The 25,987-nt window shown below is 43.9% G+C and overlaps 7 protein-coding genes across 10 annotated transcripts; 2 read left to right on the top strand and 5 right to left on the bottom strand.

The window, feature by feature from the left end:
- Nucleotides 1-139: 139 nt before the first annotated feature.
- LOC117151085 lies at nt 140-2,555 on the bottom strand. Of its 2 annotated transcripts, none has more exons than XM_033318332.1 (3): nt 2,337-2,555; nt 1,906-2,283; nt 140-1,846 (listed from the first exon to the last, which is right to left on the bottom strand). In XM_033318332.1, exons 1-3 carry the CDS (start codon nt 2,480-2,482, stop codon nt 358-360), a joined length of 2,013 nt encoding a protein of 670 aa, XP_033174223.1. In that variant the 5' UTR covers nt 2,483-2,555; the 3' UTR covers nt 140-357. The 2 variants fall into 2 exon arrangements, with proteins under 2 accessions (XP_033174223.1, XP_033174224.1); XM_033318333.1 differs by having other exon boundaries at nt 140-1,828.
- Nucleotides 2,556-2,948: 393 nt separating this feature from the next.
- On the bottom strand, nt 2,949-9,690 carry LOC117151084 (ATP-binding cassette sub-family A member 3). Its single transcript, XM_033318330.1, has 15 exons — nt 9,425-9,690; nt 9,139-9,262; nt 8,621-8,821; nt 8,086-8,556; nt 7,877-8,029; nt 7,634-7,812; nt 7,075-7,291; nt 6,712-7,012; nt 6,336-6,648; nt 6,124-6,275; nt 5,879-6,062; nt 5,533-5,770; nt 4,849-5,472; nt 3,782-4,781; nt 2,949-3,715 (listed from the first exon to the last, which is right to left on the bottom strand). Exons 1-15 carry the CDS (start codon nt 9,605-9,607, stop codon nt 3,271-3,273), a joined length of 4,785 nt encoding a protein of 1,594 aa, XP_033174221.1. The 5' UTR covers nt 9,608-9,690; the 3' UTR covers nt 2,949-3,270.
- A 384-nt stretch (nt 9,691-10,074) lies between these two features.
- Nucleotides 10,075-11,332, top strand: LOC117151087 (protein FRA10AC1 homolog). The gene is made up of 2 exons (XM_033318335.1): nt 10,075-10,557; nt 10,609-11,332. Exons 1-2 carry the CDS (start codon nt 10,117-10,119, stop codon nt 10,942-10,944), a joined length of 777 nt encoding a protein of 258 aa, XP_033174226.1. The 5' UTR covers nt 10,075-10,116; the 3' UTR covers nt 10,945-11,332.
- Nucleotides 10,934-12,904, bottom strand: LOC117151086 (mitogen-activated protein kinase p38b). Its single transcript, XM_033318334.1, has 2 exons — nt 12,798-12,904; nt 10,934-12,696 (listed from the first exon to the last, which is right to left on the bottom strand). The coding sequence occupies exon 2, from the start codon at nt 12,559-12,561 to the stop codon at nt 11,464-11,466; it is 1,098 nt and encodes a 365-aa protein (XP_033174225.1). The 5' UTR covers nt 12,562-12,696; nt 12,798-12,904; the 3' UTR covers nt 10,934-11,463.
- A 473-nt stretch (nt 12,905-13,377) lies between these two features.
- On the top strand, nt 13,378-19,173 carry LOC117139891 (glucose-6-phosphate 1-epimerase). 3 transcript variants are annotated; one of them, XR_004459383.1, is made up of 8 exons: nt 13,378-13,875; nt 15,739-15,790; nt 17,367-17,425; nt 17,489-17,645; nt 17,704-18,041; nt 18,104-18,255; nt 18,325-18,677; nt 18,747-19,173. XR_004459383.1 is itself a non-coding variant. In XM_033302584.1 (7 exons), the coding sequence occupies exons 1-7, from the start codon at nt 13,788-13,790 to the stop codon at nt 18,508-18,510; spliced, it is 894 nt and encodes a 297-aa protein (XP_033158475.1). In that variant the 5' UTR covers nt 13,378-13,787; the 3' UTR covers nt 18,511-19,173. The 3 variants fall into 3 exon arrangements, 2 of the variants coding, with proteins under 2 accessions (XP_033158475.1, XP_033158464.1); XM_033302584.1 differs by having other exon boundaries at nt 18,463-19,173; XM_033302573.1 differs by having other exon boundaries at nt 18,325-19,173.
- On the bottom strand, nt 19,165-19,539 carry LOC117139910. The gene is made up of 2 exons (XM_033302594.1): nt 19,409-19,539; nt 19,165-19,352 (listed from the first exon to the last, which is right to left on the bottom strand). Exons 1-2 carry the CDS (start codon nt 19,478-19,480, stop codon nt 19,197-19,199), a joined length of 228 nt encoding a protein of 75 aa, XP_033158485.1. The 5' UTR covers nt 19,481-19,539; the 3' UTR covers nt 19,165-19,196.
- A 67-nt stretch (nt 19,540-19,606) lies between these two features.
- On the bottom strand, nt 19,607-22,378 carry LOC117139886 (transmembrane 9 superfamily member 4). Its single transcript, XM_033302561.1, has 6 exons — nt 22,225-22,378; nt 20,900-22,134; nt 20,611-20,838; nt 20,370-20,553; nt 20,163-20,301; nt 19,607-20,103 (listed from the first exon to the last, which is right to left on the bottom strand). Exons 1-6 carry the CDS (start codon nt 22,228-22,230, stop codon nt 20,003-20,005), a joined length of 1,893 nt encoding a protein of 630 aa, XP_033158452.1. The 5' UTR covers nt 22,231-22,378; the 3' UTR covers nt 19,607-20,002.
- Nucleotides 22,379-25,987: the final 3,609 nt, after the last annotated feature.

The raw sequence follows: 25,987 nt of genomic DNA, 5'->3' as shown, positions 1-25,987 counted from the left end.
TCTGGTATTTTTTGCTAATTTGCTGGTCTTATTGTTATTTGAATTTGTAACGTCGATTTTGTGATAACAAAAGAAAAAAGTAAACAATAAAATAAAGTTATATTTAAAATAAATTATTAGTGTGAATATGTGTAGTAAATAGTACTTACAAATCTTTAATGAATATTTGTTCTTTATTCGTTCACTACCTTTATTTTTCTAATACAAAAATAGTTTCTTAACGCTTGAGAAGCTAAACAAAATAAAGAAATGCATTCTAAAGTCCGCATTATTGTAAATGTAAATTAAAAATTTAATTAATAAAAGGTGTGCAAAAACACAGTGCTCAACTTAGGTGTGTATTGATTATGGACTACGCTATAACTGCCACTCCTTCGTTGGAACTTCCGCCATGAAGAGCACGTTTTCCATGTTGTTTTCGATTAGTCTGGCGTACTGCGCCGTAACCGCCGCTCCTTCGGCCGTAAATATCCGATCCGCCGGCTCTGCGGTGGCCGGAACGTGCAGGTACCTCTGTGCTACGTTGTGCAGGAAGGGGTGAGCTTCTGCCAGTTCCTCCCAGAGCTGAAAGGGATCGGCTCGCAGGGTACTCATGCCGGCGCAAAAGTATCTGGCTATCTCATCGTCCTCCTCGGGACCGTTGCTGCCGGTAACAAGCCTTTGCTTCCCATGCGAAAATGATTTGAATGCCGCCCAGATATCGTAGTGATCACGGTTCTCCGGATCCCTTGCAGCAGCTTGCTCCCCGCTGTTCACTTGCGCCTGCATCATGTCATAGAGCTGAGTCATATACTGGGCCACCAGGGCCCCACTCTGGAAGGGAATATTTCGAAAGCGTGGGTCCAGCAGACTTGCCAATGCCAGATGCAAGTTGCGCTCCATTCGTTCGAAGATCTCCTCCAGCTGCTGAACCATGAACAAGCGTATTTCCCTGGCAACCATGTGTTCCGCACTCTTCTCCTGCTTCAGTTCGTTGATTAGAGTTTGGGCAATGGGCAGGGCTGTGCTGGCCGCCGGATATGGTGTTCGACTTAGCTCACGCATAGAGCTGGTCAATGGTCTCAGCACGTCCAGCAATTGCTGACACAAATCCACATCGGCCGGCGAAAGAGGCAACGGCTCTTGAACGAGAGTGTGTTTCAGGTATAAGTCTAGCATATTGTACGCACTAATAGGTCGGTGTGTGAAATCCAGTTGGGGATTCAGCTGCAATGTGGACTGCACATGGTGACGCACCTTGTCGCGCAAATCACTTATCTCTGGACGCTGCATCACCTCCTCTAAAAGAGAATTCAATTGGTACGCGAAGCAGGGAACATGATGATGAGCGCCCAGGAACAATGCCACCGCATCCTCCAGCAGTTGACTGCTCCTTGTCGTCACGCAGCAGATCCTTGACTTTGGAATGTCGAAGCGCTGACAAACTTGCTCCATGCAATCCACCAGTTCATTGGAGGTGAAAAGATCGGGAAGGCGCAGCACAGAAAGAGTTCGGGAGATTCGTTGCCGCCCCTCGTGAAAGTGGGCCACCAGCTCTATCCAGTTTTGACTCTCCGCATTTGTGTGGACCGAGCAACTCAGGCTGAGTGTACAGATAGCGGCCAACTGCTGGCGGAGCTTGGACCTCTGCGCTTCCGACTCCCTGCAGATAATGGCCTCCAGTTTCGCCGCACTCGGTGGCTTGTAGGTGGGGCACAGTACTTTCACTAGGTGCTGGAATCCCTCGCCCTGCACAATCTGCAATGACTGACGGTCACGGCAGACAAAGAAGGCCATGTCCTTGTGAAACGGACTCTCGCTTGGCAGAGGTTCTTCCATTTTTAAGTTGCTGGGAAATAAGTGAAGACTTACCAAAATTGTATCTATACTTTTAAAGAATTCAAAATGCTTTTGATTGAAACTTACTCATGGCCGGCAAATGGTACAGCATGAATTTGAGGAAGTGGGCTTTTCTCCGGCTCATCGAGCTCCTCCTTAGGTTCGAATTCGATGATATCGTCGTCGCCAACCGTCTCTGTTCGGGACACTGTGGCCTCCGGAGAGACCCACGCATACCCGACGCTCTTTGTTGAGATGCGATCCTCAGCAGCTGCCTTGGTCATTCCCTGATCATCCAGCTCGATAATGCCGTTCCCGTCTTTGGCAGCCTTGAACAACAGCTCGCTGTGGAAATCAGAGCTCTCTTCCTTGAAGAGCACAACCTTCCGGAATCGCAGCTTGTCATCCTGCTCCCGGCGCTTGTATATGCCCCGCTCCACTACCACATCGTCATCGAAGAGGTCTCTTCAAGAAAATTTTCATTGTGAAAGGTTTTTGAACTCAGGACCCTTTCCTACATCTGCGGATGGGTCTTCATGTGCTTCATCAGATTGGACGTGTTGCCGCTTGTCTTGATGACTTTCTCGCAGAGCTGGCACTGCGCGGAATTCCGATCCAACTTGTCGTAGAACTTCCATATCCTGCTACGCGACATAGTCGGCATAAACGATAAATTAACGTCGAAAAAAAAGAATATTTTGTAAATAACGCTACATTAGTGTGGCCAAGTGGGAGATTTATTGAGAGATTGACGTTTCGATTAGCGCCTAAGTCGCCCAAGTATTAATAGTTTTATGTTTATTTTTCTCATAATTAAATTCAAATCCAATAGTCAAGCTTGATATTTAAGCTGGATGTAAACATAGGATATGTTGAATTGTTAATGAATTGTTAAGTTCCAAATAGAGATCGTTTGAAGCGCCTTCTAGTATTATTATGAGTAGTATTTTAAAAATACTAAGGCGGGAGATTTGAAATTAAAAAACAAACCAGGAGGGAATGCTAGAGTGCCCCGTCAATCAGATACTCGTTCTACCAATAGAAGGGTTTAAATACTGTTTTTAACTTCTTTTAAATTACGATAATTTACTTTAATCCATAATCCACCCTTAATCAGTGCACATCAAATATTATGTACAAATATTGTTTGTTGTATTACTTATATTTAGTCATAAAGTGTCTTAAGTTTTATATACTCACAAAGTGATGTGTTTGTTTGGTTTGATTAGTCCCTAAATACATTAAGTAGATTATTCCCACCGGTAGAACTGAGCGCTTTAGACCTCCGCGGAGAGAATACGAGCAATAAATAAAGAGATTCATAAGAGTTCCATGTTCGAATTGAAATGAATATGGATGATAGGTTGTGTCGCGATGGAGATGAGCCCGATTCCCCACTACGGCAGTCTTGCGCTCATCTTAACTGATATTCCGATACTTCTAATATCTGACCTAAACGTAGCTGCTTTCCGGACTGCGTTGCACGGAGGTTTGACGTGACGCCGATTGTGATTTCGCCTCTCTCTCGAACTTGAGGAAAATGTCCTCGAGGGTGCACTCGTTGACCGAATAATCGGCCACGAGATCGCGCAAGCGATCGCCCAGATAGTCCTCAGCTATCTTGAAAACACTCGACCAAAGGACCACACTCTCCTGCGTGCTAACGAAGTAGGTGAGCGTGCCGGCATGGCTCTCGCGCAGTTCCAAGCCAGGAAACTGTGACTTCAACGTGCCAGTGATCGTGGATATATTCATATCCGTTTCGGTGTCCTCCTTCATTTTCAGTTTTATCGTGAAGCCGCTCAATCGCTTTAGGGCGCAAATATTGTTCAGACACTTGAACTTTCCGTGCGCCATGATGGCCAAGCGATTGCACAGTTCTTCGCACTCGTCCATGCTGTTTGAACAGAATGTGCACATTTTTGAATCTGTTTGGAAAGGACATACGGGTTTTTGGGCTTACCTATGCGATGTGAGCACCACTGTTCGATCCTTTCCCTGGAAGTCTTTGATGCACTGCCAAAGAAATCGTCTCGAGATGGGATCCACGCCGGTGGTAGGTTCGTCCAGGAGCACCAGTGCGGGTGCACCAATCATGGCCATTGCCGCCAGAAGCTTGCGTTTCGTGCCGCCCGAATAGTGGCGCACTTGCACCTTTTGATATTTGGTCAAATGCATCTTCTCCAGCCAGTACTTCACGTTCTCCTTGCAGCTGGCTGGTCCTTCGGTGGTGTTGCTCAGGCCGCGCAACAATGCCATGTAGTGTAGGCACTGCTCGGCGGTCATGAATTTATTTAGTGCGTCGTACTGAGGGCAGTAGCCAAAGTATTCCCGATATTTCAACTCATGCTCGCGAATTTCTGCGCCTTTGATTTGGATACTGCCACCATCTAGAGGCAAATTGGCCGCTATCATCTGGAAGGTACTTGTCTTACCCGCTCCGTTAACACCCAACAGACCAAAGCATTCACCCTGGGCAGCCGCAAAGCTCACTCCGTCCACAGCCACCTTATCGCCGTATCGCTTGCGAAGATTGTGTACAATCAGTGGATGGTCGTTCGATGGGTTTTTTATCAGCTCGTTAACCCGTTTTTCCTCCTTGGCACAATCATCAATTTCTGAGATCGGAGTACTAGGAATGGTGCCTGTCGAATTGTATTTCTTTTTTTGGAATGTCCATTCCCATATGCCATCATGAATTCGTCTCCGCAGATACTTGTGTTCAAGGACTATGGTAAAGAATGCCATGACAATGACACCCACGGCGGTGGCATAGGCAAAGAAGGTGTCCTGGCTGATGAGACCCTTTATAAGTGCCGAATGGCGTCGGGTTATAAAGTTTTCATTGATGATGCGAAACTGGTGATTGAGATTGAAGTCCGGTAGGAAGCAGAGGAAGGCGATCTTGGTCTCATGCAGTTTCATGGCCGCTGCATTGCTGGAGGTGATAAGTGGGGCAATGGCTAAAAGAAAATGGGTTTTATAGTTTTAACAATTGTTGTCACTGGTTATAAAGTCAAATAATATTACCCGACACAATCAGCATCAAAAGCAAATAAGTAGATATCGTGGATATCGACTTAAAGTTGTTCCCCAGGGCGTATAGAATGGGCAGGTAGCTGCAGCCGTAAAAAAATAGGCTTAACACAATGACCTTAAGCTCCGCCGTTGTATACAGCTCCGAGGGCATCACTAAGGATTGCAGACTAAACAGCGCAATGCAGACGAAGATCAGGATCAGCATATCAAAAGTAAAATGCGCAAGCCAGTAAGTAAATCGCGACATGGTTTGCAGCTGTCTGAACCCATTGGCGTACTCCCGAAACGGCAATGAGATGAAATAGAACATGAAGAAGAACATGCCAACCGGCACGATGACCGCATAGTATTCCAGGCGCGATGGACTGATGTCGCTAATGAATCGACGAATTGGCACGTAAGTCGTATTAATGCCAGACTCTGGACGCTCTAGCTTCAGCATTGCCGAGTCCACCAGGTTGATAAGCTCCACAGAGCTGTGGTAGCGATTGCCTGAGTAAAAAATCTCAATGGTGGGAGTATCGGAGGTGCCACGCCCACCTCCGTACATGTCAATGATGCCAATCACCCGCTCCAAGAAATCAGCCAAGTTGTCGCGTTGTAAGTCAAGGGATTCTAGAGAACAGATTAATTGATAGAGCCATTCAAATGTTTAGCACAACGTCGCATACTCACCATTTTTCACATCATTACTTCCACGCAGTTGCATTGTTTTCACTGTGATTCCATTCAGCTCGATCTGTTGACGCAGCTGCTGCTCCACATGGGCGTGATGGCCCGTCGGATTGTGAATGTATACAACGCCACTGCCCATCTGGCTGAGCTTCAGCGGCAGAGCTTCTTCATTCTCCACCACGGACATGGCGTGCATCACCAGTATAGCCCCGAATACGGAAACAAAGGGAATGCACAGCTGGCGAGGAGGGAGCACATAAAGAGCGAAACACACATTGTAAAGTACTATAGATGTTTTTGCCGTTTATACAACAGAGCAAAGTCCTACAAATTGCTAACAACTTACCATTATCAGAGTATATAACCATTCATTGGAAATAAAGGTCCACTTTTTGTAAAACACGGCCATCCAAAGTTGAAATAGTCCGCGTTGAGGGGCATGGACTGGGAGTCTTTTGTAGTGTGTCAGTAGCGGCGCATCATTGCGCGAACCATCCGGGGTATCCACTTGATCCTGTTCGCCTGCGCATCTAAAACACCACAAAAGATATTAAGGCAAAAATAATAAAGAATGTATCTTCCAATGCCTACCTTAGGAAAACATCCTCCAGGGAGGTGTCCGTCATGGAAATTGTATGTATGCCCAGTTCCTTTGATTCATTCTCCAGCTTATAAAGCATTTGTGCGAAACAATTTTTATAGGCATACGGCAGGCAGATATACACAGTAGGATTCACCACATTCTGTTCAACGTTTAAAGGATATTATGCACACGCCTTACATATAGTTCATTGATGACTTACCAAGACTCTGGCTGATGGCACGAAGTGATGGATTATTTCCATGATTTCGCCTTCTCTTGCTGCGAAATCGTTGATTTCTAATTTAAGGCGATAACCAATTCCCGATTTGCGTTTTAATTCTAAAGGACTCCCGATGCTCTGCAGTTTGCCATTGGCCAATATGCAGATGGTATCCCCAAGGACCTCGGCCTCCTCCATGTAGTGCGTGGTGACCAGAATGGCCTTCTCCTTGCGTAGATTAAGTAGAATGTCCCATAGCTCACGACGCGAGTTAATGTCCAATCCCGATGATGGTTCGTCAAGGATAACGATTCTGCGAGATTAAACAAAGATTTTTTAATCGAATATCTTTAAGCAATATATCTCTTGAGTTTACTTGGTGTTGCCGGCAATGGCGATACCCAGTGATAACCGCCTCTTCATGCCTCCAGACAAATTCTTGCCGAATTCGTTTCGCTTATCGCCAAGTCCCAGCTTCTTAAGTTTCTCATCTGCCCAATCGCGTGCATCGGAGCGGCGAGCTCCCCGCAGCTGGGCAAAGAACTCCAAGTGCTGGTGACATGTCATGTAGCTCATGAAAACGCTGTGCTGCGGACAGAATCCAATCAGGTGGCGATAGGAGGCCACATCGCGCTCACTGCACACAATTATCTTGCCCGAATCCTTTGGTACCAATCCTGAAAGAGAATCAACATGTGCATTGGGTGGTCCAGGAAGCGAATTGAGTTTGAGTCCTTACCCATTATCATGTTCATCATGGTAGTTTTTCCAGCCCCATTGTGGCCCAGCAGGACAGTAATCTCCTTGTTGTTGATCGTCATGTTCAAGTTGTCCGAAATTAGCGTATCGCGCTTGCTTGTCTGGAACTTCTTGCACAACTCAGTGATTATGATGGCTTGGGTGCCGCGGGGTGCCGTCGTGTATTCGTTGCGTTGTCGCTTCCTGTAAGTCTTGGGCTATGGTTTAGAATAAGGAAAATAAGAAAAATTCTTGATTTAACCCGTAAGCGAAACTGTGGCACCACCGAATCTAACCGATTTCACGCTGTAACCGATACGGAACTGTAAAAAAGAACATTTTAACCGATTTCAAAAAACAACAAGTTTCAATCAAAGTAACCGATTAAAATAAAGAGTCTTGGTGCATCCGATCTCATACTTGATTATAATGAAAATAAATTATAATACGAACTAATTTAGAGTTTATGTCGAGATAAGAAAATATATCACACGTGCGAAAATTTTAATCTGATACCGACATTAAATATCATTGATTCGGGCTTCGGAAATGGTACTTACATCTAGGAAAAAGAACATCGGTCGCTTTAGTCCACCAGGACCGGGAAAAACACAACCCAAATAGTTGTAGAGTAGGGCATACAAAAAGGATTGAAAGATGAGAACCATGTAGACCGTAAACATCGTTGAGGAATCGTATTTTATTACGCGAAATATATCCATAGCACCAAATTCGCGATCTTCAAGGAAAGCCAGTGTTCAAATTAAAATGTTAAGCTACTAAAAACCAATTTAAACTCTTACGCTTATTTGAAAATGTCTGAAAAATATCCAATCCCTCCAGAAAGGTATTCGTGCTAAAGAACACGAAGGCCAGCGATGTGGCCCAGCTTCGGACAAATGAGAACACATAGGGAATTATTAGCATTGCCAGGCCGCCGATTTTTGCATAGAAAACTGTAAGTTATGTAGAATTAGTCAACTTTTCTGAAGATATCAATGTAAGTACTTACCTGAGTGGAAGCAAATAGAGATCAGATAAGCATACGACATGGTTGACAAAATGTATAGCAGAAACAACACTGCCACGGAACCAAAGCAGATGGAGCCCAGTGCCTTGTATACATACGCAACGACCAGGACAAAGATGATAAGCAATGTGTAGCACACAAAGCGAATGAGAAAGAAAGTGAGGCCGTTGAGGAAACTCATGGGCGTGACCAGGTTGAGAAACTCCTTCAGTCCGTTTTGCTTCTCTTCCACAAAGGGCACCACAAAGCTGCTTAGTAGGACAACATTGAATAGAATGCTGCACAATGTTCCGAAATATGTCAATCGATGACTATCCATGCTGGTAACCTCCAGGTTGGGCATCGAGCTGACCACCACCTCAAAGTCTTTCCCCAGCTCCTGGTATTTCATATACTGTTTGTCTAATATGTGTTGCAAGGACAGGAATCCGGAACGAATATAATCATCATCATCTGATAAACAAAAACCAACATGCGGGTTCGTTAAACGGGAACAAAGGAGAAATATAATACGCACCTATCTGGTGGTTAATTTCCTCGTCGTTCACAAACCGCTTTCTGGGCGAAATACGGATCTGATTTGAGCTGAGGCTGTATCGGAACTTTCCGCCAGAGCCACGGTTCGGTACCTGGTGGAAGTCAATTGCGAAGCAGCTTCCACGGCACTGTTGCTCCATCTCCAGCTGCATCTCAAAGCTGTTGTTGTTGGCCCGAAGTCCTGCGCAATGAAATATTGTTAAATTAAATCAAGATAGTATCGCAAATATATGCAGTTCATTTTGCATGTTATTTATTATTATTTACTTATTCCCCGACTATCGGATACCAGTTACTCTGGAAATGTGAACGAGAAATTTCAATATTGTTTCGAATTTTAATAGCATTTTTCGAATACGGACGGACAGGGCCACATCGACTTGCCTATTGACCGAGGTCAAGTATACATATACTTTATATGGTCGGAAACGTTTACTTCTACCAGTTACAAACTTTTCAACATATCTAACTTATGAGTTAAGTTTGAAGTGCACTTACGCTCTGGTATTATTCCCAGATCTACACGCAGGAGATCCATAATGTCCTCCACATTGGGAGAGTTGGGTGAGTAGTAAATATAGTCCTGCTCATTACCGGGAAAGTACACTTCTCGAAGTACCATCTAATAAATTGAAGGGCAACGATAAGAAATCATTTGGGAACGGGTTTGTTATCACATGCATACGTATGTACAAACATAAAAGGCAGATAACTTTCAGGTACGCCCCAGTTATCGCTTTTCATATACATATACATACATATGAATGTGATATAGCAAACTTACTTCATTTTTAGCTTCAAACTCTTCCATTTGGTGAATCACGGGCTTGACCGACCAGTGGACGTACGCCGTGAGTACTCCGGCGAATCCCGAGCAGATAAGGAGCAGGGGCAGCAAGTTGCATTGCAAGTAGAGCAAATTCTTTCGCAGAAAGACAAAGAACAGCGGGCTGAAAGTCCCAGCCATTTTCTGTTTAACATTTACTTTCCGCAAATTTTACTTTGCTTTGTTGAAAGAAATTTCTCTATCAACGCCGATAGTAATACTTATCGAAATGTGGAACCGCGCCTGCTACAGTGACTTCACTGCAGTGCTGACACTAGGACTATACAATCTTCAATGTTCTTGTAAAAAACTGATGAATGCGGTCAAGGGGCCTTGTTTCCTTGTTTACTGATAAGTGTATATATATGTATTGGAAAAGATTAATACCATGCAGTTCCGCCATAACGGACCACTCCTCTAAACCTGTTATAGCCATTTTTATTATGTTTAATAACAATAATATATATTAAAATTTAGTTAAAAAAAATTAAGTTGGAATAATTTCAATTTATGATTACATTTTGCAGCATCACTTTATTTATCATTTTATATATGTATAGCGTAAAAATAGCCAGAGTCGCACCACAGCCTTCGATATATCGATAGGCAGTGCCCTGAAATCGAAATCTGCTTATAAATTTTTAATTACAATGAGCGGCTCGCAATTATTCCCAGTGAATCTGAACAACCTGAGTGCCAAGGAGCGACACAACTATATACTTAGTAATTACGTGCTCAACCTACCGACGGAGACGGAATCCCGTCGCCACAAGCGGGACATCGATGTAATCCGAGAGAATCACCGCTTCCTGTGGGAGGACGACGAGTTGGATAGCGACACCCTAAGCTGGGAGCAGCGCTTGGCCCTGCGATACTACAGGAAGCTATTCAAGGAGTATTGCATCGCGGACCTGTCCCGCTACAAGGAGAACAAGATAGCGCTGCGCTGGCGAACGGAACAGGAGGTGGTCACCGGAACCGGGCAGTTCCAGTGCGGCAGCCGGCATTGCGGGGAGCGGGATAATCTGCGCAGCTGGGAGGTAAACTTTAGGTATATCGAAAAGGGCGAGCCCCTAAATGCGCTGGTCAAGGTGGGTCCCAAGTGGTTTTCCGCGATTGTGTCACTAATTGGAATTCTATAGGTGCGGCTGTGTCCCACCCACACGGATCAGCTGAACTACCGCACCAAGAAGAGAGAGTGCAAGAAGCAGAGACGCAGGGAAAAGGAGGAACGTCGCGCTGAAAAGAAACGTAAGCGTCGAAAGCTCGATGTTGATCACGAAAGTTCTGGCGAAGAGGAAGAGGAGACTGTCGAACCAGCATCCGAATCCCATCCAGAAGCCAACAAGGAGCCCACAGACGCAAAGGATGCCACCACGGCAGACGAACAGATCTGGCAACAACAACCCGATGTTAGCCGAGAGCAAGCCTGCAGAGAGCAGGAATTCGAGCGATATCTAGAGGATCTCATTTTTTAAAATACATAGCACATTTATTTGGATTCAACGTAGACACTAGTGCTCTTTTTTATAGTTACTGGCCGCGAGATGCGTTCGCTTACGAACTACGAACTACGATGTACATGTACACTCACATTTACAGGATTATTCACAAGAACTGCGTGTTAAAACCGACACCAAATCTAAAGTTGAACTGGACATTAAGGCTGTGACTCTGATTGATTTTTGGAAAATTTTCCGAATGGCTACATTTTAGGCATGTACCTAGTTCAATCGCTATTTCTGTATCCATCGAATGCAAATCGAGGGTTCGAAAATACAATACAATTTCACCTTACGTTTGTGGTCAAAACAAATTGTTTAAATCCAGCCACTGAAGAGTTTCTAAATATAAATCGCTCTAGAATAAATATCCCCGATTGTTTACACTCGACGAGTAGAGAAATCACGACTGAGCGCATCCGCTTGAACTAGGTGTAGAAAAGACTGTTCTAATTGTATATAGCATCATTGCACGGACAGGGATGGCGGCCGGGTTTACTGCTCCTTGGGCAGGAGCTCAGCGAAGGCGGCTGTGGGCTTGAAGGCCGTCACCTCGCTGAAGACCATCTCCCGCCACTTCTCCACCGGCAGCTCGTTCTCCTCGAAGCTCTGGTCGTAGAGCGCGGCGGTCTGCTCATCGGTTGGATCGTGGTACTTCTCCATGTACGGATGGGCCAGCGCCTGCTCGGCGGTGATGCGCTTGTCGGCGTCAAGTTCCAGCATTTTCTCCAGCAAATCGATGGCCAGCGGATTGGCACCACGGAAGATATCGCGGAAATTGCGGCGTGGCATCACCGGCAGTGAACGAATGTAGTTCCTAGCGCTCTCCGAGGAGATGCGGCTCATGAACTCATCAGCTGGCGTGCCCAGCACTTCCATGATGAGGTTCAGCTGATGAATGTGATCGGTTCCAGGGAACAGTGTGCGTCCAGTCAGCAGCTCGGCCATGATACAGCCCACCGACCAGATGTCCACCGTCTGGTTGTAGTGCATCCAATTGAGCATGATCTCAGGCGCGCGGTACCATCGCGTAGCCACGTACCCGGTCATCTCGCTTTCTGCGGGACGGGCCAAGCCGAAGTCCAGGATGCGAAGCTCACAGTCCTCGTTTACCGCAATGTTCGATGGCTTTAGATCACGATGGATGACTCCAGCGCTGTGGATGTACTTCAGACCGCGCAGGATTTGGTAGACCAGAAATTGGACATGATCATCGGACAGCTTCTGCGTGCGTATTATGTTGTTCAGATCGGCGTCCATCAAGTGGGTCACCATGTACACCTGCTGGAACTGATCCAGAGAATCGGCGGGCTGTCCTGGATGAAAGACATCCAGCAGACCAATGACGTTCTCGTGATCCATGTGCTTCAGCAGCCGCAATTCCCGGTAGGTGCGCTTCGCATGGACCGCCGACTGGAAGGGCCTGGCCAGCTTCTTGATGGCCACCTTCGTGCTGGTTCCGCGGACCACGGCCTTGCAGACCTGGCCGTAGGCACCCTGACCCACGGGTTGCAGGTTCTGGTATGTCTCCGGGATCTCCCACTCGGTGCGATTGATGTCCAGCTTGTAGAACTTGGCCATTTTGCGCGACATTTCGTTGGAGTGTTCTGTACGCCTCAGGTGCGGTGCTATAATGTTTTTTAATCCGCTGGCTCTTTTTTTGGGCAGGTCTTCTTCTTGCTCGTGGGATTTGTTATCTCTGTTCCACACTGCGCGGCCTCAACATTGCTGGAATGAGTAATCGTACCGGGTATTAGGGGAAAATGTAACCAATTTCTGGTATTCCTGCCCAAATTCATTTGTATCTGCCCAACTGAGTTGCAACTTACATCTCTGGAATTTTATTTATGCTATTCCTCTGCGCCTACACTTTTTCTGATTGGACAACAACGCTGTCTTGGCTATCGATAACCGCAAATAGGTCCGATTTCCAATCAGCTGCTGCTCGTTTATGCGCTAACATGGTTGGCTTTAGGCTGTTAACTACAAAAATCAGAGTCCATCGAGCCAGCGGCTCAATTCACAAAGCTTCTGCGTAGTTTGGTTGAAAGAGTGGAAGATCGTCAGTATCAATAATATTTATAAGATATGTCTATTCAATTTTGTTTAAAGTAAAGTTTAAGATTATATTAAAATTTAAATACTTTAAATAGTATAGTACCAAGATATATTTAAATTAAAAAATGCAGTAAGTAAAGCAATAAATTAACTTATATAAAATCTAAAGCTCGTAAATTATACGTCTCTCAATCCACTGTTAATACTTAATTAAACATTAAAAATATTGTATCAACGTAGAGTATTCCCTAGTAGACCATGGATATAAAGCCTATTTGAGAGCTTAACATGGTCTGGTAACAGAAGGCGGTCAGTTGGCGTAAGCTGGTTTAGTTTCAATCGGTCGCTCGTTGGCAGAACATCGAAGGCTCGGATCGTGACGCTTTTCGCCCGAACGTTTTTTGCACGAGTTTTTTCCATACGTATTTGTTCATTGACAAAAACTCAAGCTGCGCTCTGTGCGTGCGTGTGTATGTGTGTGTGCGAGTGAGTGTGTGTGCCGGCGCGTCTGTGTGAGTGCGGTGCTTTGTGTGCAGAATAATTTTTGCAAACATTATGTAAATGCGCAAATTAAAGTTCAATCGACGCCCGTTTTGACTACGAACCAGATCGCCTTGCTTTAAGTGCCACGGAGCAACAGTTTTTTTTTCCTACCCAATTTCTCGAAAATAGACTCCCTTAGTAGGCAGGCACGCACACAAACACACACAGGATCTCAAACGATCCGCCGGATATACCTTTACCGTTACTAAAAATCCAAAATGGCCACGACAGCGGCCGCAATGGCCGCAACGAGTGTAGTTGTCCTGGATCGCGGAAACAATACAACCTGCACCATCAACTTGCACGGTGAGCAGAAACTCTTCGAAAACAAAGATACTACAATACACAACAAATGAATAGCTGGCGAACAATTAATCATAATTAACGAAGACACCACCAGCACTTTGCCAAAAATTTGTTGGCGTTATTTTTAGCGGATGATTGGCTTAGACTCTTCCGAAACCGAAACCCGTTTCGCCCCATATTCTCGGTGTATTCGCGACCTCTGGAGGTTATCAATTCGTTCTGGAAATAACCTTGTTTTTACCTTTCGCTGTTCTACGCACCAGCCAGAGGGCCTTTGCTATCTTATCAGCCGAGATCGTCGCAATTTAGGCGCTATATGCACATATATGCCCCCCACTCGATCCAATCGCTGGGGATCAGTTGGGCTTCGGTTTTGGAGAAGCTTAGAGCTTGGATCTTGGAGCTCGGATTTCCGATCCCAGCTGCGCCGATGCGGCTCCTACTCGCAGCACATTTCGATTAGGCGTTATATACATATATATGGTTCGTACATAGGCACATATATGTACATACATGTATTCAGGCCCCTCTCTATGAGCACCTATGTACATATGTATGTGAGCTGGTACTGGTGTTCCCAACGTACTTTCAACAATTACGACTGCCTGTGTCTGGCCTGCCCACGTTGCTTTCCAAGTCGCAGCCGTTTGAGCAACAGTCAGACGGCCAGAGACACATCAGCGTTTGGAACAGACAGTATATCGTACACCCGAAGAAATAACTACATGTGTATCTAAGCATTAGATTAGGATATTGAGAGCAAATTCTTGAGTTCTTCATGGTTTCTTATAGGAAAGAGTTTCAGAGGCTAAGGCATTATTGATTAAGGATCTTTACTCAATTCACTTGCAATGATATCCTTAAAGATATTTTTATGATCCCATTTACATGATTATTTTTTGTATTCCACTTTCTCACTTCGATTTAAAGGCCTGCGAAAAATTAAGATATACATATACTTAAACTGATGCCTTGTTTTCCTTTCAGTGTATCCTTATCACATGTAATTCGAACAATGTTAATTATAAGTTTTCGGAGGAGTTTTAACTAAACTTGACATAAAGTGTTTCCAATCATAATAATCAAGGTGCCAGAGCAGCAGTGGCTGTGGCCTGTCGAAAGCCCATCGCACATTGGGGCCAACTGAGCGAGATTTTGGGGAACAGCAGCAGCTCCTCCCACGCAGCCAAGTGCTCACCCACCCATTGGCCGTAGGCCATCGTCATGCCCAGAGATCCATACCCGTAGCGTAACCATAACCAACCCATATCCCAGTCTTTAACTGTACCAGAGATTCGGTCTCAGCCAGTTAGTTTACTTACAGGCCAGTTACTTACTCTGCGATTGTGTGCGTGCAAGTGTGCGCGCGTGTGTGTGTGTGTGTGTTAGCCATGTGGGTTAGAAGTGTGTGCGTCATGTACTTGGCTTTTTAGACTGCTATTGTGCAATTCCCACAGTTGATCCAGCTTCGAATTCATTCATTGATTCACAAGTTCCGATGTTGCTGAAACTAATTCCAACGACAATGCAATTATATGTGATTAAATAAGCCTAATTTTCTATTAATAGTTAGTAATTAATAAATAGACACATTTATTTCTAGTTTTTTAATACTTTACTATGTCGTAGTTCGATTTTACAAACTGAAAACTAGCTGAAAGCTCGAATCAAACTCAATTAACTGGGGCATAGTTAATACCTCTTTATATATATATATCTTCTTACTTGATCAGTATCCTATATCCTTCTAGAAATCCGCACATCTTTAGTTATTATTCCACAGCATCTCTTATATACTTTGCGAATATTTGTTGTAAATATTATTCGAATAAGCCGAATTATTTGCCTACCTTCTGTTTGCAGGTGCGACGGTCGTGTCCTGGCGGGTAAACAATCAGGAGCAGTTGTTTGTCAGGTGAGTGGACTGAACTCTGCCAGGTAGCACCCTTTAAACATTGCTCATACGCCGCGTTGGCCGAACTTTAAGCCCGAACTTACGCAAGCCCACGGTGTGCTGTGCTGTGCGTTGGTCATGCAACCAAAAAAGTGATTCGCAAAGTTTGCATCGCTGGTGGAGAAGGAGCAGGTAGTGGGACTAGTCCGGGGGGAAGGCGGCTGACAGGTTGGGCAGCAGCAGCAGCAGCAGGAGCAGCCTTAGCCATTCTGTTTGGCGGCAAAATGTTTTTGTATGACACCCAACAAAAAACACGTCGGGACCGAGCGGGCCCAAACGTCGAACCAGCGAACCGAACCAAAAGCGACCGAATGGCAAAAACACAAAAACACTGGGACAGCGACAGAGACGGGATGGCGGGGAAATGCCCCAGCTCGCCAACTAGGAGCCGTTGCACTTGCAACCAAGAGGAGCTGCCTCCATTGATGGCCGTTTTTTTCGCCCTGTTGCTGCCTACTCCTGTTCTGGGCTTCCCAAAGCCCCCCTTCCATATCCAACCCCCCTCCCTTTGTGGCAAAACAATGTGCAAGTTTTTATGAATGGAGTTTTTGGCGCGGCCAGCTAGATCGATAAATCCCCACTACATGGGGAGGCCCTCCACACAGTGTTGCACAGTGGTTCGTGGCCCCATCATCTTTCGGCCAATTCCCGGGTTCTTGGCCAGCTCCCACACAAACAGAAACACAAATACAAATACAAATACGAATACATTGGAGTGTGTGTTAGCCCCTCGTCGACGCTCCTAACTTCTTTTTTGTTTCGTCTGCTGCAAAGTTTTCGACGGTTTTTGTGGCCAACAGTCATTCGGCATTCGGAAACCCACTAAAAACTGGCAGTGGTCGTGGACAAGGCGAGCCAGTGGAAAACTAAATTAATTATTTGCCCGGTTCAAGACTGCCTCGGCTAAATAAGTTTATTTCGAAATTTACAGAAATGGAAGAATATTGGGTAAAGACACTTAACAATTAGATAGTTTATGTTCTAAACAACGAAATAATTAGGTGATTATTTTGTGGCAAATCATCCTTTAGAGTAAATTCCCTATTCATATTTTTCGAGACAGCTATTTCAAAGATTGTCAGTAATTCCTCCGCTTTCAACTAAATGCCGAGCTGAAATCTCAGAATATTAATGAAATTTGGCCATGCCCAATGCGATCCACAGCTGAAAACGTTTACAAATGATGCACAGAACGTGGAGGAGCAGCTTAGGTAGTTCCCGGGGCAGAAGGAGTTGCTTGATGGATGCGTCGGCAAATTAGCTGAGACGAAACCCAAGGCAAGTCCCATCTCGCGGCGACGTCATCCTCAGCGACAGGAGAAAAACAAAACACACACACATACAAAAAAAAGGGGCAAGGAGCATTTTGCCAGACACTTTTTTCTGCTAATAGCATTTCTGAATTTCTGAATGTCTGTCTCGGTCTGCAAGCGTTTTTATGACCGGAATATTTTCGAGTAGCATCTAACCGAATTAAACGAGCCTTTTCTTTTCCCTTTCCCTCCCTTTCCCTCAAACCCATCTTGTTTTTCCACAGCAAACTAGCCTCATTCGATGGCAAGAAGGCGATACGCGGTGGGATTCCCTTTGTCTTCCGTAAGTCTGCCAAGATCCAGCAGCTTTGCGCAGCGATTAGTTCATTTTTGGCCACCATTTCAGCTCAGTTCGGCGCGTGGTCCTTTGGGCCACAGCACGGATTTGCGAGGATTACCAGGTGGCACCTGGAGAGACCGCCAGACAGGCTGCACAATGGCGATGTGGAGGCCATATTCTCGCTGATGGACAACGACTTTACGCGATCCATATGGAACTATCAGTAAGTTTGGAAGAGATTATTAAGCTTAACTAGCGACTAACTTTTTTTTGTTCGTAAGGTTTCGCATCACTTATAGGCTGATCCTGCGCGAAAAGGAGCTGCACTTCCACATCGGCGTCTACAATCCCAGCAAGGAGCTGAGCTTCACCTTCAACATGCTGCTGCACACCTACCTAAAGGTGCCCGATGTGCGGCGATGTCAGATCACCGGCCTCCAGGGCTGCCACTTCATCGACAAGACGCGGGAGAATGCGCTCTATCAGGAGGGACGCGAGGTAGTCACCGTCAATGAGTGGACCGACAGGATCTACCAGCACACGCCGCAGGAGCACGTCATCACAAACGTGGTGTCCGGTAGGAAGATGAGACTGCACAAGTACAATTTTCCCGATACGGGTGAGTAAATGGGACTTAATGATATTTTAATGTGTGATAAGTGATACATTTGATAAATTCAGTCATCTGGAATCCATGGGTCGATCGATCGCGTGAGATGAGTGACTTCGGGGACGACGAGTTCCCCAACATGCTGTGCGTGGAGGCGGGCAATGTGACATCGCCGGTGATCCTGCTGCCGGGCACCGCTTTCGAGGCCAGCCAGATCCTTCAGGTAGAGCAGCCGGTGCTGGAGTAACCCCATCTAACCCATCCTAACAACCACACCTGTTCCCCCACCCAGCAATTCAAGTGTCCCTATACCATAGACCCATCCAGCTGCAGGAAGAAAAACTATCTAACCAACTTCTTACAATACGACTAGAGTCGATCAAGCCACCTCCATATTCCAATTCAAATTCTTTACTTTGCATGCTATCAGATTATCATCGAGGGCAATGTTAGTCGCAAGACCAAGCGGAATCGCTAGCGTTTAAAGAATCGGAACCCGATGAGGTAAACCGATTCGCAACCATGTCAAAGCGCACTTTTCCACAGATGAGCGAGCATCTGCGTCCGGAGCAGCTGGCGGAGAATCAGGATGAGCAGAAGGAGGGTTGTTCCCGCACGGTCTCTAGACTCTAATCTATCTCTTAAGTAATCTAGCAATGTGTTGTGCAGCAAATGATAAAGAATAGTACACTTAACTTCGTTTATCATCCTTAGTTTGTGCCTACTTAAAGGAAAATGTGCATTGATAGTAGTTACATTAAGTTTTACGGATCAGGAAGGGAAAGAGCTGAATCTTAAGGGTATGAGACGATCCCCTAAAATGTAGCATTAAATCTTGGTTACCATACAAGATATCTGCGTCCATTGTGATGACCTCACTTTTTGCTTCGGAATCTCACCTACTCAGCAAAAATAGACGAACTAAAGTTATGAGCAATGGGCACTACTAGCTCTGGTCAGCACCCAATCAAGAAGTTGTATACGATTGAATATAGATAACTTACATAATGTTTTAAACCTAATATGTGTAATATACTAAAAGCAATTATATGTACCAATTAATTAAATAATCAATGTAATTGTAACTTTAAAATCAAAAGGATGTACTTGAAACTTTGCGGATTACAAATATTTCACAGTATATATTCGGCCTTTTTATGATATTCAAATTATATCTGGCTTCTCGAACACATCACCGCCGATTGCATCCCACTCGTCCTCGTCCTTTACCAATTCAAACGGAAAGTGTGGCTGGATCCACCAGTAGAGTGTCATGCTGACGTTGGACATCACTCGACCCTTCACTGTCTTTCTCCATGCCTGTGGGATTATACATATAGCATTAGCTTAGACCTTCATAAAAAGGTCAATCTTACTTCTCGACTCTCCGTACTTAAGAAAAATGTTAAAGAAAATGCACAAATTAATGCTAAAAGCAAGCGAAACATTTTAAGATATGGTTTGTTGAACTAGCTTGCAGCGAAGTAGAAATGCAACTGAGCATTCCGAGTTCAACAAACGAACAGAAACGACAAGCTGGATTCCTGCTAAGAAACTTACACTCACCGGTGGTGTGTCGTACATTAAGCTTAGTTTATTTGATTTTTGTTTGTTTTATATCAGTTGCTTAGATTAGATTCTTTACATACATATATAAATTAGGCATTTCTAGATTGATTCTAAAACGCAACGCTCACGCTCCTGCAAATCGAGTTACTTCCGGGGATCCAAAACGTACTTGCTGAATTAAGCGTTTTGACTTAGTAAATGGTTGCTTTCTGCAGCTGGGGACAAGAAGGGGAAGTTAGCTCACATGGCTGAGTCGTCGGGTTTTCGCTTAGTTTCCGTTTTGTTTGTATTGATTTCTGCAGCTGGACGAGACTGGGTTCAGTTGCTCTATAAATATATTTATGATCGAATGATATTGCAAGGATAGTTTGGTGTACAGCGTGACGAGTGGGTGACACAGCTTAGTCGATCTTCACAGCTCCGTAGATTCTTAGAATGAAAACGTAGGCGGCGAAGAAGCCAATCGAGCCAGTTAGCAGCCAAAAGGTGAGCACCATAAGACCTGTATGATAAATTAGATGGTAAAATCTATTGGAATATGAGAGGTTAGCACAATCATACCCGTATATCCCAGATAGAGCAGCGTCGGTATGAACTCTGTGATCTCCAGCTTTGTGAAAAAGTAGAAGATGCTATAAAAAAGCACATAAACGGCCGACCCGCCAGACACAACAAAACTGCGCCACCACCAGCGGTAGTCCTTCACGAAAAGAAATAAATAAGTGATTAACCATCACCTCTTTTTAAATGCTCACTATATAAGCTTACCTCACCGCAGAGCTGGAAATAAGTCATTACTATAGAGATCTGGGCACAGCTTACGACTAAGATGCAAAACACCAAGAAGAGAAAGCCAAACAGGTAGTAGAACTGATTCTGCCAGATGGCCGTGAACACAAAGAAGAGTTCAATGAAGACGGCGCCAAAGGGCAAGATGCCCGCCATCAGAGTGCTGCAAAAATGGGCGTTTGTTTAGCAAAGTAAGACTTGCTTAAAAATGTCTGCTCACCTTAAAACCGCATTCATGTACCAGTGCTGGGTGGGCACTTGTCGCGGAATCATATTGGTTCGCACTGGGTGCTGGTAGGGTTGTTTGCGGTAGCCCAAATAAAAGCCCAGGTAGACCAGGGGCACAGAGATTCCAAACCAGAGCAGCAGCAGTGAGATCATGGTGGTAAAGGGCACGGCACCGCTAGACGACTTGTCCCAAATGAAAAAGTTCAAGAAGAATCCAGTGCTGCGGCAAAAACAAAACAGATTAGATATTAAAATATTATTTAGCTGAGCAAGGAGCTTACCCAAAGACAATGCCTGGATACAAAGTAGCGGTGAGAAAGGCGGCCCGCTTCCACTCGCGACCCTTCATGGTCTTGTAGAGACGGGCAGCATAGTATCCTGCAATGGTGCCCATGAAGACGTACATAAAGATGCCCGAGGTCATGAGGGCGCCCCGCGACGATGGCGACAGCATGCCCAACATGGCAAAGAAGATGGTGATGAGGGCCATAAAGAAGATCTGAATGCCACTGCCGATGATCGCGGAAAACAGCCTAGTATTCTTGGGCGGACGGAATACGTCTCCATGCACCAGCTTCCAACCGGTCTCCTCCAACGTATCTTCAATATTGTCATCCGTATTGTAGCGGGCAATGTCTCTGCGCAGGGTGCGAATCATAATCATGGTGAGAATGCCAGACAGGAAGAAGACAACCACCAGAGAGTTGATGATGCTAAACCAATGGATCTGGACATCGCGCATGCCAAGGTAGATGTCCCATCGTGAGGCCCAGCTCACCTTGGACTCCTTCCACTCCACAGAGTACGTGAAATACAGCTGCGTCTCTCCGTTCGGATTGACCAGCTGCGGCCGGGCGCTGTCTGGGAAGGTGCAGGTGTCCCCATGGAACTTCAGCTCTTTGTGACTGACCGAAACTGTTTCCACCTCAAAGCCAACCACACGGTACTTATCCTTGGAGTGCATGTGGTAGGATAGGATAAACTTCAGGTGGTTATTGATGTAGATGTTTTCCCCGTCCACTTGGCCCAGCCGATACCCATGCTCGTAGGTCACCTCCGCGGGATTGTTAACGCTGACGATACGCGTGGCCACCGGCAGATTGTCCACGAGCAGATGCACAAAGTACTCGTGCTGGATGCGCTCCGCAACCAGTGCGGAGTCCTCCTTGCTCCAGGTGAGCGGCCTGTCCTTCTGGTTGCACAACAGCCGGCAGTTGACCTGCTGGTTCATCCGCACCTCGTAAGGCGTATTGACGATTCGGTCGCCGCGCAGTACTTCGCCCAAATTCTCTGACTTAAAGATTAGCGTGCCATTCTTGGGATAACAGAACCTAAGCGAGTAGTACTGATATGGCAGCTGGGTGCGGCTGCTAGTCATCTTCACGGCTTTCACGTCGATCTTTTGGTCCTGGACGAATTCCACCGGCGCCACGCCGGGCACGTAGAAGCAGTCGGCCACCAGGACGACGCCCGCCAGCAGAAGTATCGCCAGACATGGCCTAGCCAGAGCCCCGGACTGTAAGAGAGTGGTGATGATTACATCCTGGTCTAGTCATCCTGCGTGTCCCCTGGGCATCGCAGGTGCCCAGAGGCTTGGCCCACTCACCTGCATTGTTGGTGGTGTGTGGGAGAGCTAGTGAAGTAACCACTGGACCCCTTGTGTTGGCAGCAATTACGCTAGAAACTATATATTTTGTATATATAATGTAGTTTCTGCGTCTCCCTGCTGGCAATTCTTCTTCTTCAAATCTTCCGAGTTTTGGTGCTGGGTAAGTCGTGGCCATCGGTATGGTCATACCAATTATCGATAACCAGCAATACCGATTGTATCGAGAGGAACCGCGAATATTTAAACATCGGAAATTTAAGTAAATGATTATTTTAATAACGAAATGAAATAAAATTACATTGCATGAATTGAATACCTTGTGGCAAAACCATTCTTTACGAATTCAATATTTCATATGATGGCTTGGACTCTGGAGAGTGTTAACAATTTTCTATTTGAATCCAAATATAAAGAAAATTAAACACTGTACACTATATATTCCTAAAAAATAATAAAATATTCCTAAATTAAATAATTTCTATCAACATTGTTAAGTTTTCTTATAATTAACCTAAATATATAAGCTTTAAAAGCTTCGTAAACATAAAATATGTAAACCATTAAAAAAACAAAAAGCTTAGTAAAAATAGCCGATATATGATAACAGGAAAAGCTGGAAAACTGATGTAATTTTCCATGTAAAAATGACTTATTGAAAAACGACCATATAATGGGAATTTACATAAATGCTTGGTTTTTAAAAAGTTAATAGACTGTACAAATTTGATTCCAAAAAATTAATATCATAAACTTTACTTTATGTCAAGTGATAACCAATAATAGGAAAATTATACATTTTTTAAAATATAAAACTAAAAAAGTCCTGTGTCAACAAAAAATGCCTGAGTTAATATAATTATACCCTTTTGGGGCGCAAAAGCAAAAGGATTAATTAAATTCAATTTTAAAGTCGCATTATCATTGCCGACAAACAAATAATTTTTTATGGGCTGAGGTACACTTGTAAAACACATTCGACTTTTGTGTATTTACCCATTGTTGTTATTGCATTCGTGGGCACGAAAAGCAACAACATAGTTGGCAGGATCAACAATACAATAAACAGTAATGCTTAAACGCAGACAAATAAACATAAACGTTTATGTCAATAAAATGAACTGATGCTTGACCCGCTCGGTGAGATAAAATGTCCGAATGGGGAACCCTGCCCACATAAAGATACATATAAAGATACGTATCTATAAGGCCCCACTTGGGTGCACATATGTAAGCAGACGTAGTGCCCCAAAATGCTGCAGTAGATTTGACGTTAAATGCTGACGTATCCTTTAAAACTTTCAAATCGAATTAAGTGAACTATGTATGTGTATCCATATAAGATATGAGATTTTATATACTATTATTTGTTATATTGCACGATGATAGGAAAAGATGGAACTTAAACTAGTACTGTTTAATTTCGTGTTGTTCGTTAAATAGCAATTTCCAGCATTAATATCAATTAAACTTGTGAGCGGCTTTTGCGTAATCACTCACATATAAATTAATTAAACATTTCCTTTCCTTTGCGGCTTAAATCGGCTTTTAAAAGTGGCTGAATACTTTTTTCTACCATTGTGGAAATTAAACTTATGTAAATAGGAGAAATACATAGTAAGGATATAAACAATATTAAAAACTTTGATGTACGATTGCTGCAATGACTTCTCGTTTATTTTCAGCACACTTTAAGGACTTTTCCCTTTCGGTGGAATGCATGCATAAATATTTGTTATCCATAAATGATCAATCTCGCACATTTGAAATCAGACTAGCTCCCCAATGACTTTCCCTCGGCGGAGCAAACAATTTTTGTGGACTAAAAAAACCAATGTGACGACGTTTGCTGCATACTATACATTCGTATGTACATATCTGCATTTATCAATAAATATTGAAATACTTATGCAACTCGGCAAATATATCATGACGTGGGTCTTCCGCTCCCCAGTGTGGCATATTCTGCATTTCAACACGAGCAAAATTGCATTTTTAAATGCACCGAGACGGGCGGTGCAAAAAACATTTGCTGTAATAAATAGAGGAAAATAATAAATATGGTGAGCCAAAAACTTACAAATGCACACAGAATGCGGCAAATGGACAAAAAACAAAACAAGAAACCAAACAAAACGAATGGAAAATATTTGAAAAAGCTTTTAAGTGTTATTGATAGTTTAGCTTGGCTCCTTCTCAACTGGAGCAGTACTTCCCTGCATTTGTTTTGCCTCGCTTTCCGTTCTGCATTTGCTGATTTAAGCCCGCTGTGCGTTCCTTTTGGCCCTGTTGCGGATTCATTGTATCGCTTCCGGTTATTTGAATACTTAGCAAACGAAAAAAAAAACACAAAGTCCACACTCAACAGTTGTTTGACACCATTTCCATTCAGCGAATCTTTCAAAAGGAAACGGAAACCATCCTTCCTGCATATTAAAGTTTTGAATTACTAAATGCATATATAGTTTTTATAACAAGAAGGTAGCTTAATAATATTATAAAAACTATGAAAAGTTCTAAACATCGAATAACATATTATAAATACTTTATTTGAAAAACTAATTCTCTTAATATAACAATTAAAAGTTTGTGGGCTTAAAATATAATGTTGTCGATTTATTTTTATTTATTTTGTATTTGAATCAATCCCAATACTCCTAACGTTCTTAATATAAAAGTGCAGAGATATTTCCTCTAAAAATAACCATTTACATTTTTTGCATCCTTTGTGAAGTGAAATAAGTTAGGTTTGCTCTATTGTTTTGCCCACAATGGATATGAAAACAAAATACCGAGCTTTCGCTCAATAGTTGCAAATATTTAAACGCCTGGTTTATCATACTTCGTTTCAATTTTTGTTTGTATGATTTTGGCCTTGTATTTGTATTTGTTGGCTCTATTGTTTCTAACTTGTGGCCAGTGGACAACTGAAGCGCTTTGTGTGTGCACAATTTTTGAAGTTCCTCACTTTTGGCTCTGCAAACTAATTAAATTTAATATATTTTCGCGCACAAATGTTTGTTTTTCACTTATATTTTATAAGTATTGGTTTTCGTTTAACGTATTCACGTGAAATTTATATTTGTAGTGAAAATTAGGAATTTTATTAGAATCTGTGATCACATATATAAATATTTAGAAACATGAATATTATATCCTTTATATACATACTTATTCACAGTATAAACTGATAGGTGGTAAATACGCCTTGCCTAATTATAAATGCTATAAATTAATCCAACAACTATAAAGATTAAATGATATTAAAATAGAAAATAATCTTAAGCTAATAAATAATCTTTTTGGACTCTTGGTCTTTAAATACTTCGTTGCATAGTTTTGGACAACTACTGCCATCTGTGTTATTCCAGATTATTCTGCATTTAAGGAACTCCATTTGCCAAATACTTGCAACACGGCTAATCCTTAGAGCTGCCGCAAATGAATTCGCTGACCCACATGGTGTGCCTAATGACAAGTCTCTCAACAAAAGCTCAAGCTCGTTATTGTATCCACTCAGTCGGTGGAGGGTTTGTCGCTGCCACGGATTTTCATAATGTAAGTCAAACGCAGCGTGGTTGCAGCAAGGACATGTGCCACAACAAGTGGCAAGATGTTGCGAGTCGCAACTTGCGACGCAACTGCACCGAGCGTTGCCTACTTTAAGGTGCTTAAATGCTCCTGGATGCCAGGAGCAGCAGAATCATAAATAAACTGGCATATGCGCCGTGAATATGCAACGCCAGGAGCAGGAGCTGCAGTC

This window comes from Drosophila mauritiana, chromosome 2L, assembly GCF_004382145.1.
Source record: "Drosophila mauritiana strain mau12 chromosome 2L, ASM438214v1, whole genome shotgun sequence".
NCBI lineage: Eukaryota > Metazoa > Arthropoda > Insecta > Diptera > Drosophilidae > Drosophila > Drosophila mauritiana.
The sequence above is the reverse complement of the archived record's forward strand: the minus strand, read 5'-3'. Positions and strand labels throughout refer to the sequence as shown.

Coding starts and splice junctions, on each gene's coding strand:
- LOC117151084 (XM_033318330.1), bottom strand. CDS start 9,607: ATGGCTGGGACTTTCAGCCCGCTGTTCTTTGTCTTTCTGCGAAAGAAT. Junction 7,292..7,633: donor CGATGTTCTTTTTCCTAGAT/GTAAGTACCATT, acceptor TCTAAACCATAG/CCCAAGACTTACAGGAAGCG. Junction 5,473..5,532: donor AAGTAATGATGTGAAAAATG/GTGAGTATGCGA, acceptor TCTGTTCTCTAG/AATCCCTTGACTTACAACGC.
- LOC117151085 (XM_033318332.1), bottom strand. CDS start 2,482: ATGCCGACTATGTCGCGTAGCAGGATATGGAAGTTCTACGACAAGTTG. Junction 2,284..2,336: donor ATGAAGACCCATCCGCAGAT/GTAGGAAAGGGT, acceptor ATTTTCTTGAAG/AGACCTCTTCGATGACGATG. Junction 1,847..1,905: donor GTACCATTTGCCGGCCATGA/GTAAGTTTCAAT, acceptor AATTTTGGTAAG/TCTTCACTTATTTCCCAGCA.
- LOC117151087 (XM_033318335.1), top strand. CDS start 10,117: ATGAGCGGCTCGCAATTATTCCCAGTGAATCTGAACAACCTGAGTGCC. Junction 10,558..10,608: donor CCCTAAATGCGCTGGTCAAG/GTGGGTCCCAAG, acceptor GGAATTCTATAG/GTGCGGCTGTGTCCCACCCA.
- LOC117139910 (XM_033302594.1), bottom strand. CDS start 19,480: ATGTTTCGCTTGCTTTTAGCATTAATTTGTGCATTTTCTTTAACATTT. Junction 19,353..19,408: donor TAAGTACGGAGAGTCGAGAA/GTAAGATTGACC, acceptor ATAATCCCACAG/GCATGGAGAAAGACAGTGAA.
- LOC117139886 (XM_033302561.1), bottom strand. Junction 20,302..20,369: donor ATTTCCAGCTCTGCGGTGAG/GTAAGCTTATAT, acceptor CTTTTCGTGAAG/GACTACCGCTGGTGGTGGCG. Junction 20,104..20,162: donor GCTCTATCTGGGATATACGG/GTATGATTGTGC, acceptor TTTATCATACAG/GTCTTATGGTGCTCACCTTT.
- LOC117151086 (XM_033318334.1), bottom strand. CDS start 12,561: ATGTCGCGCAAAATGGCCAAGTTCTACAAGCTGGACATCAATCGCACC.
- LOC117139891 (XM_033302573.1), top strand. CDS start 13,788: ATGGCCACGACAGCGGCCGCAATGGCCGCAACGAGTGTAGTTGTCCTG. Junction 15,791..17,366: donor CAGGAGCAGTTGTTTGTCAG/GTGAGTGGACTG, acceptor GTTTTTCCACAG/CAAACTAGCCTCATTCGATG. Junction 18,042..18,103: donor GTACAATTTTCCCGATACGG/GTGAGTAAATGG, acceptor TGATAAATTCAG/TCATCTGGAATCCATGGGTC.